The following is a 15945-nucleotide window of genomic DNA, read 5'->3' as shown; positions in this document are numbered from 1 at the left end:
TGCCCCCCTTTAGGTGGAGTATGACTGTAACCATCTGCCCCCCTTTAGGTGGAGTATGACTGTAACCATCTGCCCCCCTTTAGGTGGAGTATGACTGTAACCATCTGCCGCCCTTTAGGTGGAGTATGACTGTAACCATCTGCCCCCCTTTAGGTGGAGTATGACTGTAACCATCTGCTCCCCTTTAGGTGGAGTATGACTGTAACCATCTGCCCCCCTTTAGGTGGAGTATAACTGTAACCATCTGCCGCCCTTTAGGTGGAGTATGACTGTAACCATCTGCCGCCCTTTAGGTGGAGTATGACTGTAACCATCTGCCGCCCTTTAGGTGGAGTATAACTGTAACCATCTGCCGCCCTTTAGGTGGAGTATGACTGTAACCATCTGCCCCCCTTTAGGTGGAGTATGACTGTAACCATCTGCCGCCCTTTAGGTGGAGTATGACTGTAACCATCTGACCCCCTTTAGGTGGAGTATGACTGTAACCATCTGACCCCCTTTAGGTGGCGTATGACTGTAACCATCTGCCCCCCTTTAGGTGGAGTATGACTGTAACCATCTGCCGCCCTTTAGGTGGAGTATGACTGTAACCATCTGCCCCCCTTTAGGTGGAGTATGACTGTAACCATCTGCTCCCCTTTAGGTGGAGTATGACTGTAACCATCTGCCCCCCTTTAGGTGGAGTATAACTGTAACCATCTGCCGCCCTTTAGGTGGAGTATGACTGTAACCATCTGCCGCCCTTTAGGTGGAGTATGACTGTAACCATCTGCCGCCCTTTAGGTGGAGTATAACTGTAACCATCTGCCGCCCTTTAGGTGGAGTATGACTGTAACCATCTGACCCCCTTTAGGTGGAGTATGACTGTAACCATCTGCCGCCCTTTAGGTGGAGTATGACTGTAACCATCTGCCCCCCTTTAGGTGGAGTATGACTGTAACCATCTGCCGCCCTTTAGGTGGAGTATGACTGTAACCATCTGCCGCCCTTTAGGTGGAGTATGACTGTAACCATCTGCCCCCCTTTAGGTGGAGTATGACTGTAACCATCTGCCGCCCTTTAGGTGGAGTATGACTGTAACCATCTGCCGCCCTTTAGGTGGAGTATGACTGTAACCATCTGCCCCCCTTTAGGTGGAGTATGACTGTAACCATCTGCCCCCCTTTAGGTGGAGTGAGTATGACTGTAACCATCTGCCCCCCTTTAGGTGGAGTATGACTGTAACCATCTGCCCCCTTTTAGGTGGAGTATGACTGTAACCATCTGCCCCCCTTTAGGTGGAGTATGACTGTAACCATCTGCCCCCCTTTAGGTGGAGTATGACTGTAACCATCTGCCGCCCTTTAGGTGCAGTATGACTGTAACCATCTGCCCCCCTTTAGGTGGAGTATGACTGTAACCATCTGCCCCCCTTTAGGTGGAGTATGACTGTAACCATCTGCCCCCCTTTAGGTGGAGTATGACTGTAACCATCTGCCCCCCTTTAGGTGGAGTATGACTGTAACCATCTGCCGCCCTTTAGGTGCAGTATGACTGTAACCATCTGCCCCCCTTTAGGTGGAGTATGACTGTAACCATCTGCCCCCCTTTAGGTGGAGTATGACTGTAACCATCTGCCGCCCTTTAGGTGGAGTATGACTGTAACCATCTGCCCCCCTTTAGGTGGAGTATGACTGTAACCATCTGCCGCCCTTTAGGTGGAGTATGACTGTAACCATCTGCCCCCCTTTAGGTGGAGTATGACTGTAACCATCTGCCGCCCTTTAGGTGGAGTATGACTGTAACCATCTGCCCCCCTTTAGGTGGAGTATGACTGTAACCATCTGCCGCCCTTTAGGTGGAGTATGACTGTAACCATCTGCCCCCCTTTAGGTGGAGTATGACTGTAACCATCTGCCGCCCTTTAGGTGGAGTATGACTGTAACCATCTGCCCCCCTTTAGGTGGAGTATGACTGTAACCATCTGCCCCCCTTTAGGTGGAGTATGACTGTAACCATCTGCCGCCCTTTAGGTGGAGTATGACTGTAACCATCTGCCCCCCTTTAGGTGGAGTATGACTGTAACCATCTGCCCCCCTTTAGGTGGAGTATGACTGTAACCATCTGCCGCCCTTTAGGTGGAGTATGACTGTAACCATCTGACCCCCTTTAGGTGGAGTATGACTGTAACCATCTGCCCCCCTTTAGGTGGAGTATAACTGTAACCATCTGCCGCCCTTTAGGTGGAGTATGACTGTAACCATCTGCCGCCCTTTAGGTGGAGTATGACTGTAACCATCTGCCGCCCTTTAGGTGGAGTATAACTGTAACCATCTGCCGCCCTTTAGGTGGAGTATGACTGTAACCATCTGACCCCCTTTAGGTGGAGTATGACTGTAACCATCTGCCGCCCTTTAGGTGGAGTATGACTGTAACCATCTGCCCCCCTTTAGGTGGAGTATGACTGTAACCATCTGCCGCCCTTTAGGTGGAGTATGACTGTAACCATCTGCCGCCCTTTAGGTGGAGTATGACTGTAACCATCTGCCCCCCTTTAGGTGGAGTATGACTGTAACCATCTGCCGCCCTTTAGGTGGAGTATGACTGTAACCATCTGCCGCCCTTTAGGTGGAGTATGACTGTAACCATCTGCCCCCCTTTAGGTGGAGTATGACTGTAACCATCTGCCCCCCTTTAGGTGGAGTATGACTGTAACCATCTGCCCCCCTTTAGGTGGAGTATGACTGTAACCATCTGCCCCCTTTTAGGTGGAGTATGACTGTAACCATCTGCCCCCCTTTAGGTGGAGTATGACTGTAACCATCTGCCCCCCTTTAGGTGGAGTATGACTGTAACCATCTGCCGCCCTTTAGGTGCAGTATGACTGTAACCATCTGCCCCCCTTTAGGTGGAGTATGACTGTAACCATCTGCCCCCCTTTAGGTGGAGTATGACTGTAACCATCTGCCCCCCTTTAGGTGGAGTATGACTGTAACCATCTGCCCCCCTTTAGGTGGAGTATGACTGTAACCATCTGCCGCCCTTTAGGTGCAGTATGACTGTAACCATCTGCCCCCCTTTAGGTGGAGTATGACTGTAACCATCTGCCCCCCTTTAGGTGGAGTATGACTGTAACCATCTGCCGCCCTTTAGGTGGAGTATGACTGTAACCATCTGCCCCCCTTTAGGTGGAGTATGACTGTAACCATCTGCCGCCCTTTAGGTGGAGTATGACTGTAACCATCTGCCCCCCTTTAGGTGGAGTATGACTGTAACCATCTGCCGCCCTTTAGGTGGAGTATGACTGTAACCATCTGCCCCCCTTTAGGTGGAGTATGACTGTAACCATCTGCCGCCCTTTAGGTGGAGTATGACTGTAACCATCTGCCCCCCTTTAGGTGGAGTATGACTGTAACCATCTGCCGCCCTTTAGGTGGAGTATGACTGTAACCATCTGCCCCCCTTTAGGTGGAGTATGACTGTAACCATCTGCCCCCCTTTAGGTGGAGTATGACTGTAACAATCTGCCGCCCTTTAGGTGGAGTATGACTGTAACCATCTGCCCCCCTTTAGGTGGAGTATGACTGTAACCATCTGCCCCCCTTTAGGTGGAGTATGACTGTAACCATCTGCCCCCCTTTAGGTGGAGTATGACTGTAACCATCTGCCGCCCTTTAGGTGGAGTATGACTGTAACCATCTGCCCCCCTTTAGGTGGAGTATGACTGTAACCATCTGCCGCCCTTTAGGTGGAGTATGACTGTAACCATCTGCCCCCCTTTAGGTGGAGTATGACTGTAACCATCTGCCGCCCTTTAGGTGGAGTATGACTGTAACCATCTGCCCCCCTTTAGGTGGAGTATGACTGTAACCATCTGCCCCCCTTTAGGTGGAGTATGACTGTAACCATCTGCCCCCCTTTAGGTGGAGTATTACTGTAACCATCTGCCCCCCTTTAGGTGGAGTATGACTGTAACCATCTGCCGCCCTTTAGGTGGAGTATGACTGTAACCATCTGCCCCCCTTTAGGTGGAGTATGACTGTAACCATCTGCCGCCCTTTAGGTGGAGTAGGACTGTAACCATCTGCCCCCCTTTAGGTGGAGTATGACTGTAACCATCTGCTGCCCTTTAGGTGGAGTATGACTGTAACCATCTGCCCCCCTTTAGGTGGAGTATGACTGTAACCATCTGCCGCCCTTTAGGTGGAGTATGACTGTAACCATCTGCCCCCCTTTAGGTGGAGTATGACTGTAACCATCTGCCGCCCTTTAGGTGGAGTATGACTGTAACCATCTGCCGCCCTTTAGGTGGAGTATGACTGTAACCATCTGCCGCCCTTTAGGTGGAGTATGACTGTAACCATCTGCTCCCCTTTAGGTGGAGTATGACTGTAACCATCTGCCCCCCTTTAGGTGGAGTATGACTGTAACCATCTGCCGCCCTTTAGGTGGAGTATGACTGTAACCATCTGCCCCCCTTTAGGTGGAGTATAACTGTAACCATCTGCCGCCCTTTAGGTGGAGTATGACTGTAACCATCTGACCCCCTTTAGGTGGAGTATGACTGTAACCATCTGCCCCCCTTTAGGTGGAGTATGACTGTAACCATCTGCCGCCCTTTAGGTGGAGTATGACTGTAACCATCTGCCCCCCTTTAGGTGGAGTATGACTGTAACCATCTGCCCCCCTTTAGGTGGAGTATGACTGTAACCATCTGCCCCCCTTTAGGTGGAGTATGACTGTAACCATCTGCCGCCCTTTAGGTGGAGTATGACTGTAACCATCTGCCCCCCTTTAGGTGGAGTATGACTGTAACCATCTGCCCCCCTTTAGGTGGAGTATGACTGTAACCATCTGCCCCCCTTTAGGTGGAGTATGACTGTAACCATCTGCCCCCCTTTAGGTGGAGTATGACTGTAACCATCTGCCGCCCTTTAGGTGGAGTATGACTGTAACCATCTGCCCCCCTTTAGGTGGAGTATGACTGTAACCATCTGCCGCCCTTTAGGTGGAGTATGACTGTAACCATCTGCCGCCCTTTAGGTGGAGTATGACTGTAACCATCTGCCGCCCTTTAGGTGGAGTATGACTGTAACCATCTGCTCCCCTTTAGGTGGAGTATGACTGTAACCATCTGCCCCCCTTTAGGTGGAGTATGACTGTAACCATCTGCCGCCCTTTAGGTGGAGTATGACTGTAACCATCTGCCCCCCTTTAGGTGGAGTATGACTGTAACCATCTGCCGCCCTTTAGGTGGAGTATGACTGTAACCATCTGCCCCCCTTTAGGTGGAGTATGACTGTAACCATCTGCCCCCCTTTAGGTGGAGTATGACTGTAACCATCTGCCCCCCTTTAGGTGGAGTATGACTGTAACCATCTGCCGCCCTTTAGGTGGAGTATGACTGTAACCATCTGCCGCCCTTTAGGTGGAGTATGACTGTAACCACCTGCCCCCCTTTAGGTGGAGTATGACTGTAACCATCTGCCGCCCTTTAGGTGGAGTATGACTGTAACCATCTGCCCCCCTTTAGGTGGAGTATGACTGTAACCATCTGCCCCCCTTTAGGTGGAGTATGACTGTAACCATCTGCCGCCCTTTATGTGGAGTATGACTGTAACCATCTGCCCCCCTTTAGGTGGAGTATGACTGTAACCATCTGCCCCCCTTTAGGTGGAGTATGACTGTAACCATCTGCCCCTCTTTAGGTGGAGTATGACTGTAACCATCTGCCGCCCTTTAGGTGGAGTATGACTGTAACCATCTGCCGCCCTTTAGGTGGAGTATGACTGTAACCATCTGCCCCCCTTTAGATGGAGTATGACTGTAACCATCTGCCGCCCTTTAGGTGGAGTATGACTGTAACCATCTGCCCCCCTTTAGGTGGAGTATGACTGTAACCATCTGCCGCCCTTTAGGTGGAGTATGACTGTAACCATCTGCCCCCCTTTAGGTGGAGTATGACTGTAACCATCTGCCGCCCTTTAGGTGGAGTATGAGTGTAACCATCTGCCCCCCTTTAGGTGGAGTATGACTGTAACCATCTGCCGCCCTTTAGGTGGAGTATGACTGTAACCATCTGCCCCCCTTTAGGTGGAGTATGACTGTAACCATCTGCCCCCCTTTAGGTGGAGTATGACTGTAACCATCTGCCCCCCTTTAGGTGGAGTATGACTGTAACCATCTGCCCCCCTTTAGGTGGAGTATGACTGTAACCATCTGCCGCCCTTTAGGTGGAGTATGACTGTAACCATCTGACCCCCTTTAGGTGGAGTATGACTGTAACCATCTGCCCCCCTTTAGGTGGAGTAATACTGTAACCATCTGCCGCCCTTTAGGTGGAGTATGACTGTAACCATCTGACCCCCTTTAGGTGGAGTATGACTGTAACCATCTGCCCCCCTTTAGGTGGAGTATGACTGTAACCATCTGCCGCCCTTTAGGTTGAGTATAACTGTAGCCATCTGACCCCCTTTAGGTGGAGTATGACTGTAACCATCTGACCCCCTTTAGGTGGAGTATGACTGTAACCATCTGCCGCCCTTTAGGTGCAGTATGACTGTAACCATCTGCCCCCCTTTAGGTGGAGTATGACTATAACCGTCTGCCCCCCTTTAGGTGGAGTATGACTGTAACCATCTGCCGCCCTTTAGGTGGAGTATGACTGTAACCATCTGCCCCCCTTTAGGTGGAGTATGACTGTAACCATCTGCCCCCCTTTAGGTGGAGTATGACTGTAACCATCTGCCCCCCTTTAGGTGGAGTATGACTGTAACCATCTGCCACCCTTTAGGTGGAGTATGACTGTAACCATCTGCCCCCCTTTAGGTGGAGTATGACTGTAACCATCTGCCCCCCTTTATGTGGAGTATGACTGTAACCATCTGCCCCCCTTTAGGTGGAGTATGACTGTAACCATCTGCCCCCCTTTAGGTGGAGTATGACTGTAACCATCTGCCCCCCTTTAGGTGGAGTATGACTGTAACCATCTGCCGCCCTTTAGGTGGAGTATAACTGTAACCATCTGACCCCCTTTAGGTGGAGTATGACTGTAACCATCTGCCGCCCTGTGTGAGCAGCACCTGCTGGAGATCGTCTTTTACTAATGTCTGTTTTGCACATGTCATTGAACCCACCTTTATAAAGGGGAAATGTCCTTTATCTTTCAGCTCCTAAATCTGCACCTCGCTGTTTCCATGAGCACAGGCTGTGTGTAGTACTGTGGGGAGCACAGGCTGTGTGTAGTACTGTAGGGAGCGCAGGCTGTGTGTAGTACTGTGGGGAGCGCAGGCTGTGTGTAGTACTGTGGGGAGCACAGGCTGTGTGTAGTACTGTGGGGAGAGCAGGCTGTGTGTAGTACTGTGGGGAGCACAGGCTGTGTGTAGTACTGTGGGGAGCGCAGGCTGTGTGTAGTACTGTGGGGAGCGCAGGCTGTGTGTAGTACTGTGGGGAGCGCAGGCTGTGTGTAGTACTGTGGGGGGCGCAGGCTGTGTGTAGTACTGTGGGGAGCGCAGGCTGTGTGTAGTACTGTAGGGAGCGCAGGCTGTGTGTAGTACTGTGGGGGGCACAGGCTGTGTGTAGTACTGTGGGGAGCGCAGGCTGTGTGTAGTACTGTGGGGAGCGCAGGCTGTGTAGTACTGTAGGGGGCACAGGCTGTGTGTAGTACTGTGGGGAGCGCAGGCTGTGTGTAGTACTGTGGGGAGCGCAGGCTGTGTGTAGTACTGTGGGGGGCACAGGCTGTGTGTAGTACTGTGGGGAGCGCAGGCTGTGTGTAGTACTGTGGGGAGCGCAGGCTGTGTGTAGCACTGTGGGGAGTGCAGGCTGTGTGTAGCACTGTGGGGAGCGCAGGCTGGGGAGCAGAGGCTGTGTGTAGTACTGTGGGGAGCAGAGGCTGTGTGTAGTACTGTGGGGAGCACAGGCTGTGTGTAGTACTGTAGGGAGCACAGGCTGTGTGTAGTACTGTAGAGAGCACAGGCTGTGTGTAGTACTGTGGGGGGCACAGGCTGTGTGTAGTACTGTGGGGAGCACAGGCTGTGTGTAGTACTGTGGGGAGCACAGGCTGTGTGTAGTACTGTGGGGAGCACAGGCTGTGTGTAGTACTGTGGGGAGCACAGGCTGTGTGTAGTACTGTGGGGAGCACAGGCTGTGTGTAGTACTGTGGGGTGCACAGGCTGTGTGTAGTACTGTGGGGAGCACAGGCTGTGTGTAGTACTGTAGGGACCGCAGGCTGTGTGTAGTACTGTGGGGAGCACAGGCTGTGTGTAGTACTGTGGGGAGCGCAGGCTGTGTGTTGTACTGTGGTGAGCGCAGGCTGTGTGTAGTACTGTGGTGAGCGCAGGCTGTGTGTAGTACTGTGGGGAGCGCAGGCTGTGTGTAGTACTGTGGGGAGCGCAGGCTGTGTGTAGTACTGTGGGGAGCGCAGGCTGTGTGTAGTACTGTGGGGAGCGCAGGCTGTGTGTAGTACTGTAGGGAGCACAGGCTGTGTGTAGTACTGTGGGGGGCACAGGCTGTGTGTAGTACTGTGGGGAGCGCAGGCTGTTTGTAGTACTGTGAGGAGCGCAGGCTGTGTGTAGTACTGTGAGGAGCGCAGGCTGTGTGTAGGACTGTAGGGAGCACAGGCTGTGTGTAGTACTGTGGGGGGCGCAGGCTGTGTGTAGTACTGTGGGGAGCGCAGGCTGTGTGTAGTACTGTGGGGAGCGCAGGCTGTGTAGTACTGTAGGGGGCACAGGCTGTGTGTAGTACTGTGGGGAGCGTAGGCTGTGTGTAGTACTGTGGGGAGCGCAGGCTGTGTGTAGTACTGTGGGGAGCGCAGGCTGTGTGTAGTACTGTGGGGGGCGCAGGCTGTGTGTAGTACTGTGGGGAGCGCAGGCTGTGTGTAGTACTGTGGGGAGCGCAGGCTGTGTGTAGTACTGTAGGGAGCGCAGGCTGTGTGTAGTACTGTAGGGAGCGCAGGCTGTGTGTAGTACTGTGGGGAGCGCAGGCTGTGTGTAGTACTGTGGGGATCGCAGGCTGTGTGTAGTACTGTGGGAAGCGCAGGCTGTGTGTAGTACTGTGGGGAGCGCAGGCTGTGTGTAGTACTGTAGGGAGCGCAGGCTGTGTGTAGTACTGTAGGGAGCGCAGGCTGTGTGTAGCACTGTGGGGAGTGCAGGCTGTGTGTAGCACTGTGGGGAGCGCAGGCTGGGGAGCAGAGGCTGTGTGTAGTACTGTGGGGAGCAGAGGCTGTGTGTAGTGCTGTGTGTAGTACTGTGGGGAGCACAGGCTGTGTGTAGTATTGTAGGGAGCACAGGCTGTGTGTAGTACTGTAGGGAGCACATGCTGTGTGTAGTACTGTGGGGGGCACAGGCTGTGTGTAGTACTGTAGGGAGCACAGGCTGTGTGTAGTACTGTAGGGAGCACAGGCTGTGTGTAGTACTGTGGGGAGCACAGGCTGTGTGTAGTACTGTGGGGAGCACAGGCTGTGTGTAGTACTGTGGGGAGCACAGGCTGTGTGTAGTACTGTGGGGAGCACAGGCTGTGTGTAGTACTGTGGGGAGCACAGGCTGTGTGTAGTACTGTAGGGAGCACAGGCTGTGTGTAGTACTGTAGGGAGCGCATGCTGTGTGTAGTACTGTGGGGAGCACAGGCTGTGTGTAGTACTGTGGGGAGCACAGGCTGTGTGTAGTACTGTGGTGAGCGCAGGCTGTGTGTAGTACTGTAGGGAGCGCAGGCTGTGTGTAGTACTGTGGGGAGCGCAGGCTGTGTGTAGTACTGTGGGGAGCGCAGGCTGTGTGTAGTACTGTGGGGAGCACAGGCTGTGTGTAGTACTGTAGGGAGCACAGGCTGTGTGTAGTACTGTGGGGGGCACAGGCTGTGTGTAGTACTGTGGGGAGCACAGGCTGTGTGTAGTACTGTAGGGAGCACAGGCTGTGTGTAGAACTGTGGGGAGCGCAGGCTGTGTGTAGTACTGTAGGGAGCGCAGGCTGTGTGTAGTACTGTAGGGAGCGCAGGCTGTGTGTAGTACTGTGGGGAGCGCAGGCTGTGTGTAGTACTGTAGGGAGCGCAGGCTGTGTGTAGTACTGTGGGGAGCACAGGCTGTGTGTAGTACTGTGGGGAGCACAGGCTGTGTGTAGTACTGTGGGGAGCACAGGCTGTGTGTAGTACTGTGGGGAGCGCAGGCTGTGTGTAGTACTGTAGGGAGCGCAGGCTGTGTGTAGTACTGTAGGGAGCGCAGGCTGTGTGTAGTACTGTGGGGAGCGCAGGCTGTGTGTAGTACTGTAGGGAGCGCAGGCTGTGTGTAGTACTGTAGGGAGCGCAGGCTGTGTGTAGTACTGTGGGGAGCACAGGCTGTGTGTAGTACTGTGGGGAGCACAGGCTGTGTGTAGTACTGTGGGGAGCACAGGCTGTGTGTAGTACTGTGGGGAGCACAGGCTGTGTGTAGTACTGTGGGGAGCACAGGCTGTGTGTAGTACTGTGGGGTGCACAGGCTGTGTGTAGTACTGTGGGGAGCACAGGCTGTGTGTAGTACTGTAGGGACCGCAGGCTGTGTGTAGTACTGTGGGGAGCACAGGCTGTGTGTAGTACTGTGGGGAGCGCAGGCTGTGTGTTGTACTGTGGTGAGCGCAGGCTGTGTGTAGTACTGTGGTGAGCGCAGGCTGTGTGTAGTACTGTGGGGAGCGCAGGCTGTGTGTAGTACTGTGGGGAGCGCAGGCTGTGTGTAGTACTGTGGGGAGCGCAGGCTGTGTGTAGTACTGTGGGGAGCGCAGGCTGTGTGTAGTACTGTAGGGAGCACAGGCTGTGTGTAGTACTGTGGGGGGCACAGGCTGTGTGTAGTACTGTGGGGAGCGCAGGCTGTTTGTAGTACTGTGAGGAGCGCAGGCTGTGTGTAGTACTGTGAGGAGCGCAGGCTGTGTGTAGGACTGTAGGGAGCACAGGCTGTGTGTAGTACTGTGGGGGGCGCAGGCTGTGTGTAGTACTGTGGGGAGCGCAGGCTGTGTGTAGTACTGTGGGGAGCGCAGGCTGTGTAGTACTGTAGGGGGCACAGGCTGTGTGTAGTACTGTGGGGAGCGCAGGCTGTGTGTAGTACTGTGGGGAGCGCAGGCTGTGTGTAGTACTGTGGGGAGCGCAGGCTGTGTGTAGTACTGTGGGGGGCGCAGGCTGTGTGTAGTACTGTGGGGAGCGCAGGCTGTGTGTAGTACTGTGGGGGGCGCAGGCTGTGTGTAGTACTGTGGGGAGCGCAGGCTGTGTGTAGTACTGTGGGGAGCGCAGGCTGTGTGTAGTACTGTAGGGAGCGCAGGCTGTGTGTAGTACTGTAGGGAGCGCAGGCTGTGTGTAGTACTGTGGGGAGCGCAGGCTGTGTGTAGTACTGTGGGGATCGCAGGCTGTGTGTAGTACTGTGGGAAGCGCAGGCTGTGTGTAGTACTGTGGGGAGCGCAGGCTGTGTGTAGTACTGTAGGGAGCGCAGGCTGTGTGTAGTACTGTGGGGAGTGCAGGCTGTGTGTAGCACTGTGGGGAGCGCAGGCTGGGGAGCAGAGGCTGTGTGTAGTACTGTGGGGAGCAGAGGCTGTGTGTAGTGCTGTGTGTAGTACTGTGGGGAGCACAGGCTGTGTGTAGTACTGTAGGGAGTGCAGGCTGTGTGTAGCACTGTGGGGAGCGCAGGCTGGGGAGCAGAGGCTGTGTGTAGTACTGTGGGGAGCAGAGGCTGTGTGTAGTGCTGTGTGTAGTACTGTGGGGAGCACAGGCTGTGTGTAGTACTGTAGGGAGCACAGGCTGTGTGTAGTACTGTAGGGAGCACATGCTGTGTGTAGTACTGTGGGGGGCACAGGCTGTGTGTAGTACTGTAGGGAGCACAGGCTGTGTGTAGTACTGTAGGGAGCACAGGCTGTGTGTAGTACTGTGGGGAGCACAGGCTGTGTGTAGTACTGTGGGGAGCACAGGCTGTGTGTAGTACTGTGGGGAGCACAGGCTGTGTGTAGTACTGTGGGGAGCACAGGCTGTGTGTAGTACTGTAGGGAGCACAGGCTGTGTGTAGTACTGTAGGGAGCGCATGCTGTGTGTAGTACTGTGGGGAGCACAGGCTGTGTGTAGTACTGTGGGGAGCACAGGCTGTGTGTAGTACTGTGGTGAGCGCAGGCTGTGTGTAGTACTGTAGGGAGCGCAGGCTGTGTGTAGTACTGTGGGGAGCGCAGGCTGTGTGTAGTACTGTGGGGAGCACAGGCTGTGTGTAGTACTGTGGGGAGCACAGGCTGTGTGTAGTACTGTAGGGAGCACAGGCTGTGTGTAGTACTGTGGGGGGCACAGGCTGTGTGTAGTACTGTGGGGAGCACAGGCTGTGTGTAGTACTGTAGGGAGCACAGGCTGTGTGTAGAACTGTGGGGAGCGCAGGCTGTGTGTAGTACTGTAGGGAGCGCAGGCTGTGTGTAGTACTGTAGGGAGCACAGGCTGTGTGTAGTACTGTGGGGAGCGCAGGCTGTGTGTAGTACTGTAGGGAGCACAGGCTGTGTGTAGTACTGTGGGGAGCACAGGCTGTGTGTAGTACTGTGGGGAGCGCAGGCTGTGTGTAGTACTGTAGGGAGCGCAGGCTGTGTGTAGTACTGTGGGGAGCACAGGCTGTGTGTAGTACTGTGGGGAGCACAGGCTGTGTGTAGTACTGTGGGGAGCACAGGCTGTGTGTAGTACTGTAGGGAGCGCAGGCTGTGTGTAGTACTGTAGGGAGCACAGGCTGTGTGTAGTACTGTGGGGAGCACAGGCTGTGTGTAGTACTGTGGGGAGCGCAGGCTGTGTGTAGTACTGTAGGGAGCACAGGCTGTGTGTAGTACTGTGGGGAGCACAGGCTGTGTGTAGTACTGTGGGGAGCACAGGCTGTGTGTAGTACTGTAGGGAGTGCAAATGTTTCTTTTTGCTATATTCAAGATCAAATAGTTACATATAAACAGGCGGCTGCAGAACAAATAATTATTGACAGAACTTTTGTTTGTTTTTTTAATAATCGTTACCATCAATTACTGATTTCTTTGGGTTACTAGAGAATATTATTGATTGACATTTCACTTTTCAAAGTAACACAAACACATTGTAAAACACACCTTTGATCAGGAGATAGTGATAAGTAATAAAAAAGCCATGTACTTATAAAGTATTGTACATGAATGACTTGACCTGCGAGTGGTGCCAGCTTCTATATTGGTTACACGTTCTCTGATCTGTTTTTTTTTGCTGAACCCCCTAAAAATGATCATTCCTCATCGCAGCTATTTGTAATGTATTTTCAGAAACATTTTTTATTTGCTAATACGCCGGGATACGGACTTCGAATAGAGATCGTCCCGGCGAAGCCTAAAAAGCAAAGTGGTAGCCAACGTTATGGCATTGCTTCCTGGTCTGGTCCCATCTGGCCTAATGCACCTCTGTGGCCATCAGGGCTTTGGATCCCGTTCTTTGAATTATTGTAGCAGCCACAGTAATGCATAGAGAGGGATCCGAGGTCCATAGGACACAATGTCTAATCTCATCTAAATATGACGTTACATAATGGTGCCCAGAAATAGTGTCTGCAGGAGCAGGATCTTGTTTGGTTATCACAGGAGATATCTATTATACCTTTTTCAGACCTAAATCCCCGATCTCAACCCGGCTCTGACCCAGGATACCGAGCACGGGCCGCTGGGTACCGGCGCTCGAGATCCCGGCAGTCAGAATCCCGGCTCCGGCATCCCGACAGGGTTAGGATACCGACACCTGTCTGTCGGTAACCTAACCCTCCCCCTCTCTCTAACCCTAGTGCCTAAACCTAACCTTTCCCTCCTCGCACCTTAAACATAACCCTCCCCCTTAGTGCCTAACCCTAACCCTCCCCCTAAGGCCCAACCCATAATATGCCAAACACTAACCCTCCCCCTAGTGCCTAACCCTAACCCTCCCCCTAGTGCATAACACTAACCCTCCCCCTAGTGCCTAACCACTAATAGTGCCTAACATTAACCCTCCCCCTAGTGCCTAACCACTAATACTCCCCCTAGTGCATAACACTAATCCTCCCCCTAGTGCCTTACACTAACCCTCCCCCTATTGACCAACACTAACCCTCCTCCTAGTGCCTAACCCTAACCCTCCCCCTAATGCCTAACCACTAATAGTGTCTAACACTAACCCTCCCCCTAGTGCCTAACCACTAATAGTGCCTAACATTAACCCTCCCCCTAGTGCCTAACCCATAATGTGCCTAACACTAACCCTCCCCCTAGTGCCTAACACTAACCCTCCCCCTAGTGCATAACACTAACCCTCCCCCTAGTGCCTAACCCTCCCCCCTAGTGCCTAACCCTAACCCTCCCCCTGGTGCCTAACACTAACCCTCCCCCCTAGTGCCTAACCCTAACCCTCCCCCTAGTGCCTAACACTAACCCTCCCCCTAGTGCCTAACCCTCCCCCTAATGCCATTACATACATTGGGATTCCAGCGCCGGTATTCTGACAAGTGTCGGCATCGGCATTCTGAACGCCGGAATTTACGCATCTCAGTAAGGGGTATCATACCCCTTTAACACATAGTTTAAATACCCAGGTTTGCGCACCGACCCGGGTCTAGACTATGTGGACCTGGGGTCAGAGTCCTGTTTCCGTGGCCCTGCTCAGTAGCAGGGTTATTCCCGGGTCCGACCTGGGTCGCCTCTAGTCTGAATGGCATAACCCAGGTCGCGATGACCCGGGTCATGCCAAAAAGCCTCCGATTGGCCAGCTCAGTGGCGCTTGGCGATGTAATCATCTCCAAGCGATCACTGCTGCCTGATGGAGGACCCTGGTCACAGCAAGACCCGTGTCCGGTGTGAAGGATGACAACATGGGAATGACAACCCGGCTTCAAACCGTGCTCGATGTCCCGGGTCTGGGCCGGGTTGAAGCCAGGAATTTAGGTCTGAAAGAGGTATAATATATCTCCTGCATGTGGTATATCGCCCTGATACTAAAGTCATGCAGAAACCATCATTTCTGTGTGATTTGTGGGTGAATTTGGAGGCAGCAGCAATCTGAGATGCTCAACTGTAGTCTGGCTGCATTGTGCATAAGATTTATACTGCGTTTGGGGGTATAAGACCTGGCGTTGTGTATTGCTGGTTACAGTATAAGACATATTCCCCAGCAGGGATACAATGCTCCAGCTTCTCATCACTCATTGTTTCTCCATGCAGATCCTGTTTTGCACTTTGAATACCCACAAAATCGACATGGACAAGCTCCTCGGGGGGCAGATTGGCCTCGAAGATTTCATCTTTGCTCATGTAAGAGGTACAAAAAAAGAAGTGGAAGTATTCAAATCAGACGATGCTTTGGGTCTGACCATCACCGACAATGGAGCTGGCATTGCTTTTATAAAGGTAAACCCTCCTCTATATACTATATACAGATGTGTCCTCACTCATCCAGCCTCCGTGCAGCGCGATATGCCCGGCGTGTGCCAGGTCCCATGCAAGTCTGCCAGCGCTAGGAGTCATTTTTTCAATGAAAATGCGTCTAAGTAGCAATAAAGTCGCAAATGTGACTAGGGCGCGCCAGGAGACTGTGCTAATTAATTTGATATCTGACATTTGTTGGTGGTCAGCGAAACGCAGGCGTGCCAGTGCGTTTGAACGCCATTGCATGAGCGTGCATAAATTATACACTGCGATGCCTTACGCAGCCTGAGGACACATAGCGTGTGATGAAGTTAGCAAAGTAAGGTCAGCGCTGTGTAAGTGTGCGTGAGGCTGCGATGATACTCACTGGTAAACAGTCTTGCTAAACATTGCGGATGTGTGTAAGTGTGTGTTACGCTGCGATGGTACTCCATAGTAAATAGACTTGCTAAACAGTACGGATGTGTGTAAAGTAAGGTGGGCGTCCTTATGTTGTGCTGCGGCGGCGTCATAGCGATCGCAATGGATTAGCATACTAATTCAGGGAGACTGCGTGCATAATCGCTATTGCAATCGCAGTTGCGATCCGTAATGAATC

At 52.9% G+C, this 15945-nt stretch overlaps 1 protein-coding gene across 1 annotated transcript in view; it reads left to right on the top strand.

Moving 5' to 3' along the window:
- The window catches only part of GIPC2 (GIPC PDZ domain containing family member 2), a 95734-nt gene that overhangs the window by 27742 nt on the left and 52047 nt on the right, over positions 1-15945 (top strand). Inside the window, exon 2 of the mRNA XM_088450074.1 lies at positions 15144-15329. Within this exon, the coding sequence (XP_088306200.1) occupies positions 15144-15329 (186 nt within the window). The remainder of the gene's footprint in view (positions 1-15143; positions 15330-15945) is intronic.

This window comes from Taudactylus pleione, unplaced genomic scaffold (assembly GCF_031769625.1).
Source record: "Taudactylus pleione unplaced genomic scaffold, aTauple2 ptg000506l, whole genome shotgun sequence".
NCBI classification, from domain to species: Eukaryota; Metazoa; Chordata; class Amphibia; order Anura; family Myobatrachidae; genus Taudactylus; species Taudactylus pleione.
The sequence above is the reverse complement of the archived record's forward strand: the minus strand, read 5'-3'. Positions and strand labels throughout refer to the sequence as shown.